The sequence below is a fragment of the Fulmarus glacialis genome, unplaced genomic scaffold, assembly GCF_000690835.1.
Source record: "Fulmarus glacialis isolate BGI_N327 unplaced genomic scaffold, ASM69083v1 scaffold12009, whole genome shotgun sequence".
NCBI classification, from domain to species: domain Eukaryota; kingdom Metazoa; phylum Chordata; class Aves; order Procellariiformes; family Procellariidae; genus Fulmarus; species Fulmarus glacialis.
The window spans coordinates 77-17,222 of NW_009231440.1; the positions used below are offsets into that span (position 1 = coordinate 77).

The following is a 17,146-nucleotide window of genomic DNA, read 5'->3' on the forward strand; positions in this document are numbered from 1 at the left end:
ACTATTGTTCTGAAATAAGTGTTCTGTCCTCCTGCTGGAACTAAAAGCACAGGCTCCCCAGGAATGCTAGCTGAAGTAGACAGCATAGTGCTTTTGTGTCACGATCCATGACACAGTCTGCTCAGAATGGAGGATTAGATGAAATTGGAAACCATAACTATACAACAACAATGATCCTATCCTGTTGTTCTCACAGGCAACATATCTGTTTGATGTTCAGATTTTACGTTTCAAAGTATATTAACTGGGGAAAAAAGCACGATGGATATGAAATGAATTACAAAGACCTCAATCCTGACCAGACCAAAAGGATGACACATAAGCACTCTTTCTGTTGGTCCCAACAATAATTACAAGCACGTCCACTTAAATGTACTGAACTTGCATGCAGGCCTGTGTCCCCATTGAATCAGACAACAAAACATTGAGGGCACAATTAGTGAGACCCTTTGCTATTCTGGTCCAGAGTGGTATTGTATACTGTGACATTTGTTTTTGAATCCCCAAGCTAGTCTTGTGGGACTATACATTACTAGCTTGAATCACAGATCTTCGCAAAATGAAAAAACCGCACAAACACAAAAACTCCCCACAGCTGAAACATTTGAAGAGCCAAACACTTGATTGCACTTGCGAGGTTTAAATAAACATAATTGTGTTTTTTTTAAACAAAACCAGGCCTGGGCCATATATTGTGATGGGCAATGAAAAGATTTACATTTTCATTAGTCATTCCCAAGCTCCTTTCCTACTGTTTTAACAGAGAACAGTTAAGAGACTAGATTCAATTTGCATGCTTCCCCCCGCTACTGTTGCTACTTGTCCTCCTTACCCACCTTTCCCTGTGCCACCAGTTCTCTCTGGGCTGCTGAAGCTGACTTCACAAGGGCACTGGTAGCAGCTGCAATGGATTTAGCTGCTTCCAGGATCTGTTCTTCGAAATCCAGAGTCTCATCTGCTTGCTATAACCAAGAAAGAACAATGTCACACATTATTCACCTGAAAGCAGTTGTATTTGCAAGATTGAGGACGTACACAGAGTGAGACAAGAAGAATTTGGAACACATCAGTAAATTCAGTAAGACCTACAACATCATTTTCTGCAAAGGAGTTTCATGTGGATTAAAGCTGGGAGTCAACATAAGTGAATTTAAATATTAAGTTGCCCTTGTGGCTGCTCACATATGAAATTGAGTATCACACAAGATACTTTAAGAATTGACTTCAACTTTCTAATACGTTACCTCCACTAGAGCTCCTCAAAAATACATTCAGAAAAGAGCAGTTCTGAAAAGAAATTCTTGTTTTTCCATATCAAGATTGTCTTTGTAGTGCTGTAATACTGGTCTTCAGAATTGCTAAGCTAGGTAGAGCATTTTCTAAATACTTAAAGACTTAAAGCATTGAAAAAGAACAGTGATAAATGTATACTGTCTCATTCACCTGTACTAAGAAATGTAACGTAGATACCAAGCAAGTGCATAGATTTAACAGCTTTTGGTAAGTAAGAGCTGTCATTTCACAGAGAGCAGCATTGTGAAGCAGTCCAGTTTAGTCATCTTGGAGATACGAAGTTCCAAAGGTCTGTCTGGAACACTTCAGTCATCCAAACGTGTCTTTCAACAAGCATGTGCAAATTGAGAGATCAGCTGTTCCTAATGAGGTTTCTTGCTATTTAAAATGCAAATCTATTGTTCCATAAAACAACAACTTCCCTGACTTTCTAATCATTTAACAAATACTAAAAACATTTATCCTTTTAAGCACGCTTACTAACTTCTGAACAGTTAACAAAATAGATAGAGATAAGTGGTTATTGTTATTTTAAACAGAACCAGGCCTGGGCCATATGTTCTGATTGTTTTTTTATACAAAATAAACCAACAGAATGTATTTTGTTTGTGATCAAATCACAAGCCTACCAGAATCCAATACAGTATGACCAGCAGGGCTAGTGGATACAATACCAGAACAGACCACCTTGTGAGAGATCAAGCTTTTGAAATACAGGTTTCTTCCAACTTAGGCAACCACAGCATTCTTGTGTCAAATAACTAACTTTAGGAACACCAGCTAAGTGGGCTTTGAGTTAGAAAACTGGGCACTTCATTTGCAAGTCCAAGCGTATCCACCTAAATTTAAGTCAGGTTTAGTTCTCCTGTTACTGCAATCTGATGAAATAGTAGTCAATTATAAAATAATAAAAGATATTTATGAGTAATTACAAATCATTACAAAATGGCACTTCAAGCAGTGCTTAGTCCTACACCACATCACATGACTGCCACATAACTAAAACAAAGTGCAGGAGACGAAACCGTAGCATCCATAGATACCAGAAAAACAGAATGATCTGAAAATAAAAACTGATGTGTAGATGAAGTTGTTTGGCACTTTAAAGTTTTTCTTATCCTTTAGGAAAAGCCACCTAATTCAAGAAGTATTTGTCTTGCCTTGCTATTGGGCGAATCCCACAACTAAAGCATATGTCTTTGTAATAAGAGTATAAGAAATTGCTTTGTAAAGTGAGCAAGTCATGTTTGTGAATTTTTGGCAATGCTTGCAATGCTTGCATCATGACCATTATTATATCTAAGTGGTAATCACATTGGTCCTGAATTTATGGCACAGGCCTCAAGTCTTACCCAGAGTGACTAAATGGAATTCAGTATAGGCACTATCAGATTTCTTTTCATTATTAAAATAGATGCATTGTTGACTTTGATTTAAGTTGACAGACTTTAAACTGAAATATCAACAAAAGTACCACTGGATGATAGTCAACTTAACAGACTGTTACTGCATTTTTACTTTTAACAGACTGTTATTGCACTTTCACTTTTGTCCAAGGCTCCCTTTTACTGAGAGTTTTAAAATTTTCATTTCCAATACAACAAAATATATTATGTATATTATTCTTTATATGTCAGCATTGTCAGGAACTCAAACTTAAGCAAGTGAGCATTTCAGTATCTGCTTATTTATTATAAAGGAGGTGTCATTCTTTTGTAAAGTTTAATAAAATGCCCATGGCCGTAACTCTGATCTATTAGGGAGCCGTGTATATGCCCAAATGGTAATCAATTTGTGAAAAACCAGCCACCAAAAAGAGGCTGAAGAAAAGTAGTTGTCTGAACTCAGTTTGGCATAGTGAGTGGACTAAATATTGCACATAAGTGCTAAGCAAAAATGACTACTTTCAAAGCGAATGCAGAGAAATCAAATCTTGCATTACTGAGAATGCTATTGTAAAATGGCTGCATTAACTTCCACTGTGGAGCAGCAGTTAAAGCGCAGCAGGAAAACAGATAGCTAAACCTTAGTATCTCATCAGATAACAGATTTCCCCCCTCCCCGTGTACCAAATGAATTTCTTTCAGATTATATTGAAATTTGGGGGGTGGGGAGAAGAAACCACACCGTGAGTTTCTCAAACTTCCAAATCCCACATTTCCTGTCATCTCATAACTTCTTTTATTTCTGGAAAAAAAGAAAAAAGTTTTCTGCTGACAGTTGATCCCTTCTGTGGAGAATTTATTTTTGAAGCAGCCTTACACACAGCACTCAAACTGTGGAACTTCTGTTGAGTTTTCATCTTTTCTAACAAATCCTTGTTTTCTAGTCCTTCCCTGCAGTTTTCCCTTCAGCATTCTCAGGTATGACATCTAAGGGCTGGATAGCCATGTTTGAAATGGGGAGGTAGGCACAATGCTCAGTCAGCGCTGTGGGTATGTTTACCTGCCTGTACTCTCCAAAGAGCATTCCTTAGCAATAAGGACATGTAGCAGTCCAAGACTGAAAGCAGCAAAACGCCCTACAAGAGTAGTAATTCTTCTACCCATTCCCAGTATTAAAAAGTGTGTCCTGAACTGTCTTAAGTTCACACTCATCAACAGTACCCTCACAATATGTGTCAGTTCACAGCCTTCATGAACAACATTAGGAGCAATGATGTGATACATGACAGAAAATTTCATCTTGTAAGATTTTAGTTACTTGAGAGGGCTACTTGGGTTTCTTTAGAAAACCAGATCTATGAGACAAGTGATTAGCTTCTCCTTCCTCAAGCAGCCCCAATGAAGATCAGCATCTCTTTTTCCGCAAGCTTAAACTAACAAGCTGTTATTTACTATCTACGGGTATAAATGGATTGGAAAATGAAGTCACCAGAACAGACAAACCAAAATTATTAGGCTAGCTGCCAAGTCTGTAGCATGAAATATCCTGAAAATGTTGATTGCGCCATTAAAAAAATATAATTTGAGATGTGTTTGTACTGCATTTTAACCAGTTTTCTATAGAATCTCCATTATTAGGGGTAGCACAAATAATGTCAGGGTTAATAGGAGAACAAATGAGCCCCCAATCTCATTGCTAAACAGTAGAAAAAAGTTACAAAAGACAAACCATTTTATTTTGAAGCAGCTGTCATCTTCTATTTCATAAAGAGAAAACCAATATGGGTAAGTTACTGCACTGAGCCATGGAAAACACAATAACCATTTCAGTGAAAGTCAGTTCTTGGCACGGCTGTCGCTCACTGTCATAAAAGGCCCTACACAACTTAAAAGTCCCTCCAAGAGCAACTCTACTGATAAAGGAGCCCTTCATGTATATATTTTAAATCAGATTAGATTAGGAGTCTGCAGGAAGTCTTCTAAACCTGCTTGTGAGTGAATGTACTCCTTCATATTGCCTTCTACTATGTTAAAACCCCCGGAGACAGGGCAGGACACTGTAGGAATATGTTTGATATATAGTTGGATTAAATAACAACCTAATATATCAAACATATCACACAGAGTCCTGCAGAAAAAGGCATCCAGGTTTGATTCATCTTGGGAAAAAAAAAAAGGACAAACTGCTGAAAGCTAACAGCAGGGAACTCTTATTGACTACTAAAGACACTTGTGTTTGGAGGCATAAGCCTGCATAGAAGCATGAAGAGCATACCAACAGAAAAGGGTAGGTACAGCAATGCTCTCTGCTGTTGTACCTCACCTACCGCACCTTTTTCCTTAAAAGTGTTCTTTTTCCAGTATTACTGAAGCATGTAGTTTTTATTAGACAAAATGTTTTTCTTCTTCAAAAAATTACTAATTTTGGGGGGTTGTTATTTTACAGCCTGTGGCATATTGGCATAACAGGAGGAATATGTGGCTGCATTGCAAGACACTTGACCCTCCAAAAATGGAAAACAGAAAAAAAGTCTCCACACTCAGGAAAAACATAACTGTATTTAAAGGAAATAGAACAGCCAAAACTTGCTTAATAAAGATCTCACTGCTTCACAGATCATTCCCCACCTTGAACACTGCAATGAGAATACTGAACAGGTTTTGTGTTACAGGGAGGAGTAACAACACCTACTTAGCAGAGTCCTCAAAGTCCTTGCAAGATAAAAGCTCAGAAGAAAGACAGATATTAACAGGGTATCAATGGGGCAGTGGACTAAGCATTTTAGGAGCACATTCACCAACAGCCAAACGACCAGGATTTAAAGCAAAACAGAATATGCATCATACAATAAAACATGGGCAGCAATCAGCAGGTCTGTGTCCTACTAGAGATTGTTCTCTGGGATAAGGTGATTCCCAGTAGTAGAAAATGAAGACATCTCATGCTATTGGTCTCAGTCTAAGACATCAAGGGGGTATGATAGGTGCAAAAATATGAAGAGAAAACAAGGAAAGGAAGAATTAAAAAAATCCAAAAGTATCAAAAAAATTAAGATAGTGGAACAAATGAGAAAAAACCCTACCTTCAACTATTGATTTTTTTCTTGGAGGTAATAGACAAACTGGAACACACAAAGATGAAAATTTCAAGCCTAAATCAAATGACTCCCACTCCCTGCCCCAATAACAGAAGCTTACCCAAAAATAGAGAATCAGCCACCAATTAATAATGATGAAGATGATGGATTTCCTGCAGGCAGATTATTCTAAAATTACCAACTAAGGACTTCTCTGCAAGTTCACTTGATGATGATTACTGTTAACCAAGGCAGGATGTTGGTCTGTTCCATTGTAGAAGATAGCTACTATTCCTGCATTTCGTAGACTAAGCATAAGAAAAATCAATTGTATCAACCCCCTTATCTAGTCTACGCATTCACACTACAAAACTACGTATGTTGTCAAAGACAAGCATCAGAAAGACAGAGCCTGTTCAAAGCAGGAAATCCTACTCTGGGAGGATACAAGCTACAAGTCCTCAGCAGAAAAAGTGGTATTTGAGCCACTCTGTGATCTTCCTAGTACCTTTGATGTCTGTTACAATCCATATGGTGAAAAGGATTAAACATCTAAAAAAGGATGTAAAGGCTGTTTAAATCCCAAATTAAACAAACACTTGGATATGAATTTTAGTTTCAGAAAATGACAAATAAACAGACCAATAAATCACAGGCAGACTGGATACTCAAATTAACATGTTAAATGAGGAGCAGGTGTGAGATCTGTATTCACTGGGAAATTACAATAACCCTGGAGTGGCTTAGATGTTGGAAGGAAACTGCTCCATGGTTACTAGGCAACACACATATGCTATTGTGCAGTGATTGTATAGAAAAGGTGATGGAGGACTCTTCCTCTCCTCAGACTCAGCCTGTGTCCTCTGCTCTGTCGAATCTCATTATAAAGGACCATTTTTCTTTATAAACAAAATAGATGTACTTGTTAAAAAATGCAGGACAAAGAGCATTTCTTTTTCATGAGCTAATTTATTCCCATCACTAGGCAGGGGGGGTGGGTGGGTAGTCCTCAAAGAGTGAAGCTACCAAGAACTATTTCATCTGATGTTCCTGAATGACAAAATACTACCCTGCACCAAAAACAATCACCCAACACTGAATGTTCTTGAGGCCCTGCTTTTTAGAAAGACTTCTCATTAGCTTTAGTTAGAAAACAGTTTTGCACCTACAAGGCAGCATAAACAGGGAAATAGATACATAGTCCTTTCCTGAAGTCAATTACATAGCCAAAGCATGATTTTCATTTTAAAGAGATGCAATTCTAGGCAACATGGTAAATTCTTCTAAAACCTGCCTGTTATTCCACACTAGACAAAAGGTAGCAATTTCCTCTGATCCAGTCTTGTGAGCTATGCATACAACCATAAGTAACAGCAGTTTCATTGCCTCTGTACCATGCATGAAAATAGTTGGCTTAATTTTATATAATATATTCAGAGACACGTTTGAAATGACCTGGCAACATGCAACACTTTCATAATGAACTGTAATTTATTTTCCTTCAGGAAAATTAAATAGAAATGGTCATACCACATATCTGATTTGATACTGAAGCAGCTACTCTTTTAGCATGGCATAAAATGCTATGTTTTTAATGTTAGAAAATCCTGAAGGTCTTTTGCATTCTGCTGAATCCCTTCTGTGTTGCTGCTGATTTCTCCTGCTATACTACACACGTTCAGATGAGAACAAAGGGTCTTCAAAGGAAAGCAAGTGAGAATGACTTTTCACATCAGTAAAATGTGTTTGGAAACAGAAAAGTAAATAATCAACAGTAACGATACTGTAACTATTAAAAGCATTTCTAACATTCGGCTTTTCTTCCTTTGCTTGCTCATGGCTGGTGCTTGACTCACTCCCTGACAAACATCTTTTTACCCTCTTCTTTCAGGGGTAAGTCCCATCCAGGGCAGTGTCTAGTGGCACTAAGACTGATGCAAGGTTTGATTGTTTATAGCATTATTGTGGACAGTAACAAAGTATACACCAATATATGGGCTATATGCATCTTCTGCTTTATTAACATCAAAGAAACAATGGGGACGGACTCACCTTTGGCTTGGCTCTTGGTTTCAGCTGCTCTAACTTCTTTGCTGCAGCCTCAATTGATGCTGCAGCCCCTAGTAGCTCTGTTTCCGCAATGACTGTTGGGTCTTCTGGATCCACCCACTCTGTCCCTGAAATTAATGGAGACGAAGACAATAACTTCAGTGCCACTTGAGCTGCCATTCAAACAGGGTGATTTACAATCACACTTCAAGTGTCAAATATGGAATGCACGTCGTAGAAAGCTGATTTTAGTACCATAATGGCATGAAAAACACTGTAGTTTATGCCACTGAGAGCAAAATATAAGTCAAAGTGAAAAAAGTATTTAACAGGATTACTCTGTTATGAAAGTAACTTAATTAAGAACTGTGTAAGCAAAGCAGCTTCAAAAGGGATACTGTCCATACTGGGAGCAAAACTAGCTGTCACTCAACTTTCATTTATCAGAGCTCTTACTATCAGAGTTCTTAGTTTCTAACTTGACCAAGTTGTAAGGTACATTGAGAAGTCTGACAGAATGGTAAAGAGGACATGTTATAGTCAACAGATAATCATCCACAGCACACTTTTCAGAGTCTCTTTTTTGGCAGTGGTTAGAGATGAAGCTAGTATTGTCTGAAGAAAGCATGCTTTTGGCAGTGTGTTTCTAACAGCAATGTAGAGAAGGCCAAAGCAGTTTCTGTAACATATCCAAAGGCCAACTTCTTTTTTTTTTTTTGTTAAGTTTTTAGCGTTTCTTTTGGCTCAAAGAAATTTTGTAGGTCCACAAAATGAATACTTGGCTGGAGGTGATTTCAGATTTTTGGAAGTTCTCAGTGCATTATTATTTTCATTTTCATAACATTATCCTCTGGATGACAAGATTCAAAAAGCATCCATGTTCTGGATTAAGGGAAGCAATGAAACAGCCAAAAGGAAAATCAAATGGAGAGAGAAAAGGAAACCAGAAAGAAAACTTCTAAGTTCATAACTACTAAGGGCAAGGGGAGGAAGTGGCATCACAGATGGAAAAAGAAAAGGATGGCAAGCAGTGTACACCAGGCAAAGAGAAACTAAGCTAGAATGAAAAAAAACAAAGGGAAAAAAAAAATTCTCTTAAGGCCTTGTTAAACTTATTGAAACTGGATCAGAAAGTTTGGGTGAACCTAATATTAAAATATCAGCTGAAACATTAATCATTATTAAGGAAGAGTGACCGGGGAGAAGGATACTGGCACTTTTCATCAGGAATAGCATATCCCATGTCTGATTCATCAAACATCAAAGGAAATAATCTTCAATGCTCATGAATCAACACTGCACCAGCTAAAGAATGAGGCAGTTTCTGCTATGGATGACCAAATCACAGGAGAATAAAAAATAACTGGCTCCTATTTATGATCATAGAATCATAGAATCATTTAGGTTGGAAAAGACCTCTAACAAAAAAGCTTCTAAAGTGAATAAAAAAAAAAATCCCCTACAGGCAGTAAGTGAAAAAAGAAATAAAAAGTGAATTTTTATTTTAATAATATGAATTAAAATGCAAAAACTACTGGAAATGAATAAAAGTCTCCAAAGATGAGGACAATAAACAGATTTTTAAAAAGTATTTAGAGAATAGAAAAATTCTGATATTGGCTTGGCTTGTTAGCAAATGCAAACGGAAATTTCGAAACATAAGAAAGAGTGCAGAAAAGGCTGAAGAATTCAATAAATTTACCTTAACAGGGAAAAAGCATAATGTAGATCACTGTTATATGAAACAGAGTAACTATATTAAGGCATAGAGGAAAAAAAAAACATAAAAAAATAATAAGGATTCCCACATATGAAAAGTGTTTAGTCAGTATTCTTTTCCAAGGAATGTGTACTGATAGAAGCAGGAAATAACTAAGGAAAACCTACAGTGTTCTCTGGCCTACCTTAGGAAAGAATGATTGAAGAAATAGGAATTTACTAGAAGCCTTTGTGTGTGTGTGTGGGGGGGCAGAATTAAAAAAAAAAAAGTGATTGCAATGCTTTATTCAAAATATTTTACTGTAGCATTCTGTTACCTATGAGATTAGAATGCTCATATGCCTTTCTGATGGCTGTGAAGATTTCTTTAGACTAAAGTTCCCAGTAAATCTGGTAGTAGATGTGCTTCAGCAATAGTGGTCTAATATTTAATAACACCACCCTTAATATGTATTAATTTCATTTAAAATGTAGAATGTTAGAACTGTCATCCTAAGAGTTCGCATGCATCACTGGATAAAAATTTTACTAAGGAAGTCAGTATCTGAGAAAAATATCACTCATCTGTTATAAGAACAGTGAACTTCACCTAAGCAATGGAATTCATTGCTTATTTGAGTGCTGAATTTATATTTGTCCACAAGTTGTTAAATTCTAAGGTTCAGGAAATCATCCAGACCACAATTTTTCATTGTTTCATTAACATACTTTGTCAGAGCACGACCCAGACAGAGGACTGTAAGCACTACAGGCCTAAAATTGACATCATTGCTAGAAACTGAGTATTAATTCAGTAAGATGATGGTATCCCCTTTTATTTGAAGTTGGAAAGCAACTATCACTGCAAAGCAAAAGACTTATTTTGACTGAACAAACAAGAGTGTAAGGAAAGGAACCAGCCATCCAATTACAATTCAGCCACGAGTTCAAGAAGAGTCATATTGTATTTTGTTTCTGCTACTGTGGCTCTTGAGTGCTCTGTTTGATGGTTCCATCTTCAAAGGCCACATGATTTACAGACGACTTACGACCGATTATAGGAAGCGGAAGAGGGTCAAATAGACATGTTTACCAACACTGTGAACAAGTGAATACCAGCAGAGAAATTAAAAGAACAGAAGTAGGTGTTACCAAGACACCTAGAACATACTAAAAGGGGTTTTGTTAGGTTTTGGTTTTGTTTTAAACTAAAAAAATGACAGATCATCATCTCTGGAGTAAAAAGCACACCATACTGGTAGCCAGGCTGCCCCACTCACCTTTCATTGCTTCTGCTGATTGGATTAGCTCTGTAACAGCACCAGCAACCCGCTTGGAGAAAGAGGCCAACTGATGCTTTAGTTCTGGAGTTGTTTTTTGAAGGATCTAGAGAAAAAGATAAAATGTAATAATGCATATTAGTAAGGATTCCAAAGAACGCTGGAACATTCCCAAGGCACACTAGTGAAAGCTTTATTTTATACAGTGATCGGCTGAGAGAAAACATGAGTCCAGTGAGAGACAAACAACTGTCAATGAATCACTAGGAGCAAAGGCTTACACTGCAACATCTGATGCATACTAGGAAAGCGGCACTGCCTTGCATTTCTACAGGAACTGACACTATTCTCCGGAAGTTCTCAGTACTGAAACTAGGACAGAATTCTCCAAAACAGAGGCACATGTGTGAGTATGTGGGAGGAATATGCAGCTTTAGCACTCCATTCTCAGATATTACAGTCATTATACTTACACATCAGGCTTAGTCTTTCTAAACTGCGGGAGAGGAGCTGATTTTCTAGTATTAACAAACCGGTTAGTCACTATTTCTAAGAAATAGAATTACAGAGTTCTGCAAGCTAGCGCTAGTTGCCTGTTCTGGAAAAAATCAGCAATGGTGAACACAATGGAAATGCCAACCCTGGGCAAGACCCTTAAATAGAAGGGAAAGACAGACACCTCTGAACTGAATTTGCATCAAGTATTAAACTGTGCTTCTTCAAATGGAACACAGTCAGACATTGAGACAGTGAAGTTGAATTCTTCCCCTAAACAGGAACAACGTTTGCATTTTTAATTACCATATTGTAAGGAGAAAAAAATTAAGTTTCTGGAAATTCATGTATACTCAACTACTTCTGAGAGGAGAGTGACAGATACATATAGAGATTTAAGAGCAAAACAAGAGGTTGAGTCTCGAAAGTCACATTCAGGTGTGCATTTTCTTAATGTTTTCAAAAACTCCCCTGGCAAAGCAGCTCTGAAAACTAGGTGCACGTTGAAAATACATTTTATCTTTTTGTGAGCGTGCTTCCCATTTTGCAGTCAAATGCCTAAGCCCTTACTTTGACAGAATAAACTAAACTGAATTGTTTTCTTAACTTTGCCTGGTCAGAACTCTGCCATATGAGGAATTCTATCTCTCAAACTGCCATGTCAACGTATGGGTGGACTGGTCTCCTGCTTCCTAAGGATGATCTTTAGTCAACTAGTTTCCATAGTAAACAGAAGGACATGAATCCTCAATAGCTAAATAATCTGCAATGCTAACAAAATGTAAGAACACAGGTATAACCAAGGTTTATACACTGCATAATCCCTTAGTATGGCAGAAATTGAGCATCTCAAGAGTTATCTTCCCACACAAGCAAACATGTCCAAAAATACACAAATGTGGTTAGGACTATAGCAAAGAATGACGTTTTCTGCTCCAAAAACTGTGACACTAGTGCTACCTATGATAGTGGTGACAGTGTTGGAATTGAACAAATGGATGCAAATTTTAAAATTAGGCTGTTTACAAACTGCATTGTTTTAAAGCCAATTTAGAACTCACAGCAGATTCTCATCCCCTGCAGAGTCATGTGCAGGCATGGCATAAGAACAACAACAAAAGCTTCAGAATTCCCCTCAACTCAGCATGCATCAATACTGACGGAGATGGAGCATATGAATATCTAGGAGGACAGGTCAGTCTTTAACCTTGCTAAGAATACAACTTACAAGTTGTTTTATACGAATTTGTGCATGCCATACAGCTTTAATCAGTGTATGCCCACGCCCTACCCCTAGCTAGGTCATTAGAGGAATATTCCTTTGAGCAATCAAGTCAGTTTTGTGCCACTTGCCCAATGCAGCCTCTGCACAAGTCAATACACTGGCTTTAATCTTAGATATTGCATCTGACAACTCTTGCACCTAAAAGGTATCATTTTCAAAGAAATACGGCTGCTGAACAGTGCTCCTTGGCATCCCTGTGTTGAGACACCCATGCAATCACCCCTAGCCTGACTACCAAGGGCATGACTGAACTTACTAATAATTGTATCACAAGGTGCCATGTGGACTAATCAGAGATTTCTAATCTGAGATGATCTGCGTTTCTGGAGGTTATAAATTAAATGAGATTGTAGACCTAGGGGTTCTAAACTACCACAGTAACAGAGATCAGGAAGCAACAGGATCGTCTGACACTGAAACCATCTTGCTATCGTTTTCTTTCATCTGAGCAGACCAAATCTGAGCTAGGATATTAAGTTAGCAAGACTGTGTACGGCAGGAGGACAGCTCAGGTAACCACAGAACAAGCAAACAAATCACTTGGATTACATCTAGACTGTGTCTCTGCCACAACTCCCAAGAGTTAGAACTCAAGGGATAGAGGGCAAAAGCCCCTACAGCAAAAAGTCTGTCATTTACTTGGTTCAATGCTCCTCCAAAAGTGATCTTTTTTTCATCTACTTTCCAGATCCTGTTTACGTTTATGGAGCACAGCATGGATGTATTATGTGTGTATGTGACTAGTTCTAGACAGGCTTCAGCAAAGAGTCAAGATGAAGTTATCATTCCATATATCTTTTTTTCCATGCAGGCATTATGCTCTTCAATTGTAGTTGTAATCCGGGTCAGAGTCAGTTCTCTAAAGCAGCTAACTTTGAGGAGGGGGGGAATTTTCTCATGGCTTTAGGGCCCTGAAAGTACAGCAGCTTAAGGTAAGAAAGGCCTGTTCTGGCTTAAGGTAAGAAAGGCCTGTTCTGTTTTATCGGAGAAACACGCCTTTCTTACCTTAAGCCTCTTTACTTAATCAGAGAGAGAAAAATAAAATGAGCAAAAATTGACTCAAGTCTTTGGTCTGTTCTGGCATATAGTCTGGAACAAGCACTATGACTGAGTTCAAGAGATCAAACCTGAAAAATTCCCCAAACTACTTCTAAACTAAAAATGGATCACACATCTAATTCTAAATTACTTACTGCTATGCAGCTCTAGGAATTACATTAACAAGTTCAATCTTTCTTGAACTATTTTCCCTGCTAGTGGCGAGCATAACTGTGACTTTATTTCTATGTTATGTATATTTCAATGAGTTGATGTAAATGATTAGACATGCTATATTCTCAGCAGTAAAGCTGACTTGGATTTGCTAATCTGCAGTTAGTGGCTGCAAATTTCAGTTTCAGAGACTTTAATATGTCAGCTTAAAGCCACTTAAGAGAAATCTCTGGGCATCCATGAAGCTGATTGCTGATTTAAGTCACCTCCAGAAACTTCAATAGCTCACAAATGTTAGTTCAAACACACATTATTGCTTCCTGCAAGTGTAATAGCAACAGAAGAACAATATATTACATGATAATTATGTATGGTCAAGAAAAGCCAACTGACAGCAGGATTCATGAGTTTGGATTTGAGTGGAGAAGTTTTATGCAGAGCTTTAAGGGTGTCATGTCTGGCATGAGTTGGAGAGCTCTTTGTGAGGCTGTGCTGGCTTGGGGTTTTGGGATGGCATTGAGTAGGTGCCTCTTATTTTCCTGGACTGCAAAAGGCATGTAAAAGTGCTTTCATAAAGATTACATAACCTCTTTGGTCGGGGGACAGGAGTGTGCCTAATATGTCTAATGCTTATAATGGGCTTAAATGAATACTGAAGAGTCTTATTTTAATTTCTTTGTCGGGGACCGTTTTTAGGTCAGGACCTGTACTGCCTCCAGATCTGATCCAGAATTCAGTCCCATTTAAGTACTTCCAGTCTTCCTTCTGTCTCACAGTTTGAGCTGAAGTACTGAGTTTACTTTAGCTTGCTTTTCCTGAATAACAAAACTGTTCATAATCTTGTGACACTGACAAAAATGTGTCACTAGCAGCCACTATAGAAAGAGGTCAGAGAGATTGTTCTCCTTAGAAGGGATCCCATATATGCATGCAGACAACTCCTTACCAGGAGAACATGTTCCAGGAGTTCCAAGTATCCCAGGGTACATTCTGTTCCAAAGCGCAGGGCTCTCTCTCGAACTTCTTCACTCACATCTGGGTGATATGATGCTTGCTGAGGAGGCAAAACAACATTAGTACCCAAAACTGCTTCCACAAGAGGAGGTCAACACAGAGAAGTCAGGGGAAAGAGAAGGGAAGAGATTTTTCATAACATGCAAATGACATTTGAGCTTGAGGGCCAGCCATTTCTGTTGTAAAGGTGTAAGCAAACTGTGCTCGAAGAGCAGCAGAGCTACAGTTCTGAGAATGGCATTGGGAACACTTTTCCTTTTATCAGGAAAGGGTGTGCATCTGCAGTCTTTCTCAGTGTCCCTCCTTAGGTATTGTCAGCAGTAGTGTGACTTCCTTCTGCCAGTTGAGAACAAATAGAGAAACCCTTGAAGAAGCATCTGAAAATAAAGGAGGATTTATGATTTCTTCTAATGAAAATATATCACTTGGAAAACATCTTGGGGCTGGAATGGGCTCTTGGGTTGTGCATATACTGTCCTACAGTGCAAAGGTTATGCTATTGTGGCTCTTCTTTTTTACTAATACCAACAAAAATAAAAATTTTAAGTGTAGTTTTGCCACCCACAAATGGCTGTTTACATCTTACAGGTTAGAAATATCCTAAAAACATTTTTTTATTGTAAGCCTGTACAGCCTACCATCAAGGAATGAAAGCAGAAATGGCCATCTGGTTTAGAGACCAAAGCACTGAGCTGGCCCCAGAAGACTTTGGGCCAATCAGACGTCAGCCACCAGCCCAGTGTGTGGGTCAAATACGGATCTCTCATTTTTCCTTCTCCATTCCGCCAAAGATAATAGTTTGTTCCGTATAGAAAGCTTTGCAAACGGCAGATGAGAAGTGCCAGGATACTGCTATTCTACATGAAAGAGACAAAACCCAACCCACCCACCCACCGACAAAAAGCATTAGCTGCTTTTTGTTATCTGGTAACGCATTGTAAATAAAAGCTTATTAATGGTTTTGGCTTGACATAGGGATTTAACACAGCAATAGGCAGTGCTGGAACCATCTGTTTAAATACAGAGAAGAAGCAGCAGAGTCAGTTCTTTGGCTTCTTAAGGATTTCCACTAAGTATAATGTCTGACATCTGACATAAGCCTGACTAATTCAACCATTTTATTTTTAATAAAAAGTGAAAACTGCAGCCTCTTCAAGCCTTGTATTTTCTAAAATGAACTTCTAGGGAACTTTTTTATTGAACAGAAGTGCTAGTTTGTTGACAAGCAAAACTTCCTAAAAATCTTAAAAATTAGCATTTCCTCTCACAGAACAGCTCCTTCCACCCCTGCAGCCTCATATCTTCCATTGGGACGGGGGATTATCTCACTGCTCATTTATTTTGAGCCCTTCCTGCAACCCTCAACAGCCCAAGCAAGCGCTGATGTCAACTGGTCCTGGCGCTGGTCTATGGGCTCCCTCTATCGGGAAGTTCAAGATCAGCGGAACATGAAAATGGCTCTCATTAGCCACCTTCATCTCTTCATCTTGCCAACATATCATCTGAAGGGAAAGGAGATGGGAGGAAACAGGATAGAATTTTCCCCATCTTCAGCATACTTCAAACAAGCTCCAGAAGCCCAAAAAATCCAGAACAGCTTATTTTTCATTTTCAAATAGGGCAGAAGGATCCCCCTGTGTTTCATATGAATACATTGTAAGCACCCTAATATGCCTTTTCTGCACTTAAATATTATTGTTACACAGGCAATTAGAGCAAACATCTGTAGGAGAGAAATAAACTTCCTTTCATGCGTTGCATACATAGCCAAGACTGATATCAGAATATTTTGAGAGCATTTTTAAGGTTCAATGAGCCTTAAAACAAACCATATACTTCACAGCAGACTAAAGGGATGATAAAGTCATTTTAGGCAGACATTTTTGTAACCCAGAAACATCCCAACAGAAATCTCACTACACCAGTTAGGACTCGAAACAGAAATGTTTACACCTCCAGACTTGCACAGAAAGCCTGCCGAAGCATCTCAAACTGAAACATGTGTCCGAAGAACCAAAATACACATTTATTTCCTCATGCCGAGGCTCCTCTTCACTATCAGCCCTCATTTTCTCTTCATGTGCTTTCAAAACAGCAAGGCAGCAAGCACTACTTGACTCTAGTACTGCAACTTCTAGCCCTTCAGCACTGACGAATAAAATGTACCGAGATAGTCAGAATCAAAAAAAAAAAAAAAAATCAGTGTTGTTTGAAGAAACCTGTAGAATTCACATAGTCCAACCTCCTGCCTAAAGCTGGGTCAACACTAAATTCAGACCAGATCACTTAGGTCTTTGAAAACCTCCAAAGATGGAGATTTCATATCCTCTTTCGGCCCCTGTCCCAATGCTTAATTTT

General features: G+C 38.3%; 1 protein-coding gene across 1 annotated transcript in view; it reads right to left on the reverse strand.

Moving 5' to 3' along the window:
• Nucleotides 1-836: 836 nt before the first annotated feature.
• LOC104081731 (talin-2) overlaps nucleotides 837-17,146 on the reverse strand; it is a gene marked incomplete at both ends in the record, with an annotated part of 88,015 nt that continues 71,705 nt past the window's right edge. Inside the window, 5 exons of the mRNA XM_009584577.1 lie at nucleotides 837-962; nucleotides 7,808-7,932; nucleotides 10,783-10,888; nucleotides 13,315-13,317; nucleotides 14,721-14,828. Coding sequence (XP_009582872.1) covers nucleotides 837-962; nucleotides 7,808-7,932; nucleotides 10,783-10,888; nucleotides 13,315-13,317; nucleotides 14,721-14,828 — 468 coding nt within the window. The remainder of the gene's footprint in view (nucleotides 963-7,807; nucleotides 7,933-10,782; nucleotides 10,889-13,314; nucleotides 13,318-14,720; nucleotides 14,829-17,146) is intronic.